Raw genomic sequence first — 7,127 nt, forward strand, 5'->3', positions numbered from 1 at the left:
TTGGACATGACAGAGACTAAACAACAGCAACAAGGCAAGTCCTCTACAAAAATTTTAACATTAACAAAAGAAATTAGAGAGGACCTAAATTAATGAAAGAAATTAGAGAGGACATAAATAAAGAGGTTATGGATCTAAACACTCCATATGTTAAGATGTCAATTGTCCTAAATGAATTCATAAATTCAGCACAATCCCAATCAAATTACCTCAATCTCTTGTTGTAGAAGATATTCTGTACCTTACGTGGAAGTGCAAAGACCTAGAATAAGCCTTGAATAAGACAAAGAAAACATGACTTGCATTTCCAGATTTCAAAATGTGTATGAACCCCAGTAATTAAGATAGAATGGTCTGTTGATATGAGGATAAAATAAAGAAGTCAATAAACAGAATCAAGTCCAAAAAGAGGTCATAATACATGTGCCATCAATTTTTTTTTTCTCTAAAAGTGCCTATGCAGCTCCACTGGGGGAAAGTTGGTCTTTCTAGGATAATAGCTAGAATAATTGGTTATTTGTATTTTTTGGAAGTAGCAGTGTTTTGTAGCTTTCTGTGTATAAGTTCTGTACATGTTTTCTTAGATTTATGCCTAAGGATTTAGGATCTTTCTTGAGCCATTGTAAATAGTATTATATTTTTAATTTAGGTATCCACATGTTTACTGATAGTATATAAAATGCATTTTATTTTATGTGTTTACCTTATATATCCTGAGACCTTCTGAACCCACTTAATAGTTATAGGAGTTTTGGAGGGCATATTCTTTGGGATTTTCTACATAGATAGAAAATAGTGGTGATTTGACTGCCTTTCTGGCTTAAAAGATTGTTTATATATTTATTTGCTTTACTGCACTGGCTGCAACGTCCAGTACTTGCTGAAGGAGAGTGATTAAAGTGGATATTCTCCCTTTGTTCCCTTCCTTAGGGAAAAGTATAGTCTTTTACCAATAAACATGCTAAGAGCTGTTGAGGAACTTTCCATTATTCCAGTTTTATTCCTGTCATCTTATCTTAGAGATTATATTTTTTTACACCAAAATACAAAACACCACAGTAAATTGACAGCAAGGTATTTCATTTTGACTATTGAAAATTTTGAGCAAAATGCAAAATGAAATAATGCAAGACTGTAAGGATTAAGCGTATATATGAAGATGACAGGCTGAACAGTTGCAATGCTTTTGTAAACTAGCAAAAAATAAAAATGTAGCATTTATACAGTTGTTGACTCATAACTCCTCCACTTCCCGTTAGATGTCCTCCTCATCTTCTTTGTCTTGGGCCAAGTATGTATGTAGCATGATGGCAAATGACACCCACTTCTCTTCAAGGTCACCCAGTATTGTGAGACTGAAGGAGGTGAGGGACAGACAAGTCTGTGGGTTCCAGTTGTCGTCATAGTTCAAGTGTGACTTTGTCTGTCACGGTTTGTCACTTTTGTCCCCATCAGACTTTCCTTTACAAATGTTGCCTTCAGTTCAGTTTTATTCAGTTCAGTTGCTCAGTTGTGTGCGACTCTTTGTGACCCCATGGACTGCAGCACACCAGGTCTCTGTGTCCATCACCAACTCCCGGAGTTTACTCAAACTCATGTCCATTGAGTCAGTGATGCCATCCAAACATCTCATCCTCTTTCGTCCCCTTCTCCTTCCACCTTCAATCTTTCCCAGTTTCAGGATCTTTTCCAATGAGTCAGTTCTTCGCACCATGTGGCCAAAGTATTGAAATTTCAGCTTCAGCATCAGTCCTTCCAATGAATATTCAGGACTGATTTCCTTTAGGATGGACTGGTTGAATCTCCTTGCAGTCCAAGGGACTCTCAACAGTTTTATCCAACACCACAGTTTAAAAGCATCAGTGTTACTCTAAGCTGACTTAAGTGAATTCAGGCTCAACACCAGATATAAAGATAACAGCTTTGTACAGACTCGTCCACCAGCTCTAGCCATTGCCTGAGTTCTAATCCCTAGAACTAATCTCTTATTCTACATCACCCATGGTTCTGCTTTTCTGATTGTGCCCTGACACAAAGTCTAAGAGGAAATGATTAAGGAAATAGTTTTGATGGTGATTCCACACAACTAGACCCAGTTTTGTGATGAAGTAAAACTGCCAGTTTAAAATATTATGGGGCACATTTTCAAATTTAGACAACTTTACCCATGTTCTGTACAGTTGATTTAAAGTCAAAAATTCAAGTGGAGAATATATTAGTAGAAAATTACTCTGGACACCTGTTTCCAAATAACGTAGAAGGTGCCTTTAACTGGAACTAAATCTTCTGATCCAGACCACAACTTAAATAACCACAGGACTATCATTTCTTGTCTGGGGTCTGCGGGTGTGCATTTCAGCTGGGGTCCTGCAGCAGGGGGCTCTCTCTTACTAAGCTCCGGGGTTTTTGTACAGCTTTTCCTATTACTTCAAGCACTGTGAGTCACGGAGAGCACAGAAGTACTTTGCAGAGTCTTCCAGTTGTAAGGCTGAAATGGTGAGGCTGATGGATTTATCTGCTTTCTTAAAGTTTACAGAGTAGCGGTCTTCCTTTGCATTTGTCACTTCTGAACCCTGACGAATAACGTAAGTCATCTGTCCACTGGGAAGTTGCTTGTACCAGTAAAGGTAGTAAGTATTCAAACTTGTTTCATACCGACAGTTCAGGGTGACTGACTGCCCCACTTGGCTGGATACATCTGACTGGTCTTGAGTAACTTTCTGGGCCACACCAGATCCTGTGGGAGAAAAAAAAAATCAGAAAACAGAGATGAAGCAGTGAATAAAATAGTGTAGGAATTAGACTCATTTCAGATCACACCCCCAAAAACCAAACTGAAATCCTAAGACTCTTGCTTTTCTCCAGTCCTCCTTTCTTCCCCAAGTCCCTGTGAAGCTCCACATGCCTGTGTGCAGACCTTTCACCCTGAACACTCACACTCGTGTTTGGAAGCATCCCTACCAGAGAAGGCGATGGCCATGAACACCCAGAGCAGACTGGACAGTGGCATGAGGCATGGATTTCCCTGCACAAATGTGCTTAGTTCTGCCTCAAGCTGAGAGTTCAGTGTCTTTGAGTGCCTGGCAGCTTATATACATACTACCCAGTACCTGTGTGACTCCCCACAACAGGAAATGGGGGCTGTCATGTTCATAGACCATGTGGTCTGTGCACACATGGGAAAAAGTCTGGCTCGCCACAAACCTTTACTTTGTCTGCTTGTCTTTCCCTGGTCACTAAATTAGGCAGATCCTGAAAGAAGGCATGAAAAAAGCAATCAGTATTAAAATTTGAGCAGAGGAGAACTGAATATTAAACAAGTTGACGTACATTGATAATTATTCAGCAAAATAGTTTTGCCATCCTGTTTAAGATATAATTTACTATAGCCTATGAAACTTTCTGTAATCTACTAACAGGTCATTCATTTAGCCTATTCTTACTTTTCTCCATCCAGAATGTAATGACTCTTTTAAAAAACTTGCAGATCTTAGGCTTCTTGGTGAATGGAAATTTTATTCAAAATCATTAATATATCTCTGTCTTTGTATTGAGTTTTGTGACTCTATTTAGGTTTTTCAATAAATAAAATTACTTCACCATGAAATGACAAAAAAATCAGTTCATCTGACTTTCATCATCTATTCAGTTTTAAATTTTGAATGAAATTGTACAGGAATAAAATATTGTTTTTAAATTTGAAATTGAGTCTTATTTATTAGACTTTGAGGAAGATCAGGATATTCAGTCCTGTCCCTTCCACATATAGAATTGCATTTATTAGACCATGTGTCCTGGCATTGTCCTGATGTCACATTTTCTATGTCATTGGTCCAAAGTGTTCAGTCTCACTTGTTAGTGGCTCATTATTTTTCTCTTTGTAAAATAAATTGAAAGATAAGTATGCCAGATCTTTCTGTGACATAATGCTGTAATGTTCTCCTACAAAACTTGGTATCTACAGGTTTTAAACACTTTTTTTGTTGTTTTCAGTCACTAAGTCATGTCCAAACTTTATGACCCCACGGACTGCAGCACCTGAGGCTACACTGTACTTCAGTATCTCCCAAAGTTGCTCTAATTCATGTGCATTGTGTCGGTGATGCTATCTAACTACCTCATGCTCTGCTGTACCTTTCTCCTCCTGCCCTCAATCTTTCCCAGCATCAGAGTTTTTCCAATGAGTTGGCTCTTCGCATCAGGTGGCCAAAGTATTGGAGCTTCAGCTTCAGCATCAGTCCTTCCAGTGAATATTCACGGTTGATTCTATTAGGACTGACTGGTTTGTCCTCCTTGCAGTCCAAGGGACTCTCAAGAGCTTTCTCCAGCACCACAATTCAAAGGCATCAGTTCTTCAGCATTCAGCCTTATTTATGGTCCAATTCTCACACCACACATGACAATTGGAAAAATCATAGCTTTGATTATACAGACCTTTGTCAGCAAAGTGATGTGTCTGCTTTTTAATATGCCATCTTAAGCTTCTCGGGGGTGCAAGTGTTTAAGAAAATGCCTGCAAACTCAGGAGACATAAGAGATGTGGGTTTGATCCCTGGGTCAGGAAGATCCCCTGGAGGAGGGCATGGCAACCCACTCCAATATTCTTGCCTGGAAAATCTCATGAACAGAGGAGACTGGAGGGCTACGGTTCATAGGGATGCAGAGCCAGACAGGACTGAAGCAACTTAGCCCACCTGCTGGTTTGTCATATCTTTTCTTCCAAGGAGCAAGCATCTTTTAATTTCATGGCTTCAGTCACCATCCATAGGGATTTTGGAGCCCAAGAAAGTAAAATCTGTCATTACTTCTATTTTTTCCCCTTCTATTTGCCATGAAGTGATGGGATCAGATGCCATGATCTTAGATTTCTGAATGTTGAGTTTCAAGCCAGTTTTTTCACTCTCCTCTTTCACACTCATCAAGAGGCCCTTTAGTTCCTCTTCACTTTCTCCCATTAGAGTGGTATCATCTGCATATCCAAGGTTTTTGATATTTCTCCCAGCAATCTTGATTCCAGCTTGTGATTCATCCAGCCCGGCATTTCGCATGTTATACTCTGCATATAAGTTAAATAAGAGGACTGACAATACAACCTTGACGTACTCCTTTCCCAATTTGGAACCAGTGGGTTGTTCCATGTCCGGTTCTAACTGTTGCTTCTTGACCTGCATACAGGTTTCTCAGGAAACAAGTAAGGTGGGCTGGTATTTTCATCTCTTAAGAATTTTCCAGTTTGTTGTTATACACACAAAGTTTTTAGTGTAGTAAATGAAACAGATGTTTTTCTGGAATTCCTTTGCTTTCTCCATGATCCCATGAATGTTGGTAATTTGATCTCTGGTTCCTCTGCCTCTTTGAAACCCAGTTTGTATATCTGGAATTTCTTGATTCACGTACTGCTGAAGGCTAGCTGAAGGATTTTAAGCATAATCTTACTGGTACGTGAAATGAGCACAATTGCATAATAATTTGAACAATCTTTGTTATTACCCTTCTTGGGACTGGAATGAATACTGACCTTTTCCAATCCTGTTCAAACACTTAGTATATGTCACTACCACAGAACTTAATGATTGAAGTTTTGTATACTGTACATGAACATGAAGTATGTATCTCTCAATCTTCCACTTGGTTTCATCATTTTAATAGATAAATTCATTTAAAAGAACCAAAAGCAAACAAACAAGTAGAAAAGGAAGTATAGACACAGTCTTCAAAACAGTGCCAGTTCTTAGAATTTAAGTTCAAAAGAACTCATTAATGAGTGATACAGGGAGGAGAGTGTATATGAGGTTGAACCATCTATTCTTCTGTCCCATATGAACTCTGAGTGACAGGCAGCTGATGTCCTGGTTTCTAATTATTTACAAGGAAGCAGGGGAGACCACAAATGCCCAGAGCAGTCTGGGGAACACCAAGATAATACATATATTATACCTGTCAGTATATTATATTTATCACATGTTTTATATCCACCTTTTTATGCATAGTTGTGAAATTGATCACATTTGTAAATTCTTATTACCACCACTAAAATTAAGATACAGAACCATTCCACCACCCTAAAGAACTTGCTTTGCCAACCATCCCCACCTCTGCAACCCTTGAAAACTGCTGATGCCTTGGTTTCCAATTATTTGTAACTAGGCAGAAGAGACCACAAAGGCCCACAACAGCCTGGGGAGCAGCTTGATATTCTAAAATATATATGCTAATATAATAATTACATATACATACCAGGAAATTTATATTGCCAAAATTTTATTAAAATACAGATCGCGATCTGATACCTCAGTTTTATATGCACTCTGGTTTTGATGCATAGCTCTGTGAAACTCTATCACATGTATGGGCTCTTGTTACCACCATTAAAATCATGACTTAGATTTGTTCCATCTCTCTAAAGAAACCCTCTTTGCACACCTTCCTGAGGCCTGCAATTCTTTACAATCCAGGTCACTACTGATCTCCTTTCATCTCTGTATTTTGTCCTGTTGAGACTGTTGAATAAGTAGAATCACACTATGTATACAACCATAATAATCCAGTAAGTGTAATCATACACCATGTAGCCTCTGAGGTTGTTTTTTACTCAGCATAGCATCCTGAGATCCATCTAGACTATAGCATATATCAATAATTTTTACCTTTTAATCACTACAGACTGTCCCCAACTTAATTTAGGATAATTCAGTTTAGGAGTTTTGACTTTACAGTAGTGAGAAAGTGGTATGCATTCAGTAGAAACCATGCTTGGAATATTGAAGTTTTATCTTTTCCTGGGCTAGCAACATGCAGTATTATGTTTCCTGGTGATTCTGGGCAGCAGCAGTGAGCTGAGCTCCTGGCCAGCCTCAAAATCATGAGTGTAAACAACCAACACATTTACAGCCATTTCATACCCATATAACCATTCTGATTTTCATTTTCAGTACAGTACTCAACACATTCATAAGATTTTCATCATTTTAAAGTAGACTGTGTGAGACAATTTTTTTCCCAGCTGTAGGCTAATGTAAATATTGGCCACATTTAAGGGAAGCTACTGCTTCCCTGATAGCTGAGTTGGTAAAGAATTTGCTGCAAAGCAGAAGACCCTGGTTTGATTCCTGGTTTAGGAAGTTCCT

General features: G+C 38.6%; 1 gene segment (V, D, J or C); it reads right to left on the reverse strand.

Annotated features, from left to right (window-relative positions):
• Positions 1-2,423: 2,423 nt before the first annotated feature.
• On the reverse strand, positions 2,424-3,098 carry LOC102276547 (T cell receptor delta variable 1-like). The segment is given in 2 exon segments: positions 2,424-2,737; positions 2,962-3,098. Coding segments are annotated over 2 exon segments (363 nt in total).
• Between the last annotated feature and the right edge of the window lie 4,029 nt (positions 3,099-7,127).

The sequence above is a fragment of the Bos mutus genome, unplaced genomic scaffold (assembly GCF_027580195.1).
Source record: "Bos mutus isolate GX-2022 unplaced genomic scaffold, NWIPB_WYAK_1.1 CTG395, whole genome shotgun sequence".
NCBI classification, from domain to species: Eukaryota; Metazoa; Chordata; class Mammalia; order Artiodactyla; family Bovidae; genus Bos; species Bos mutus.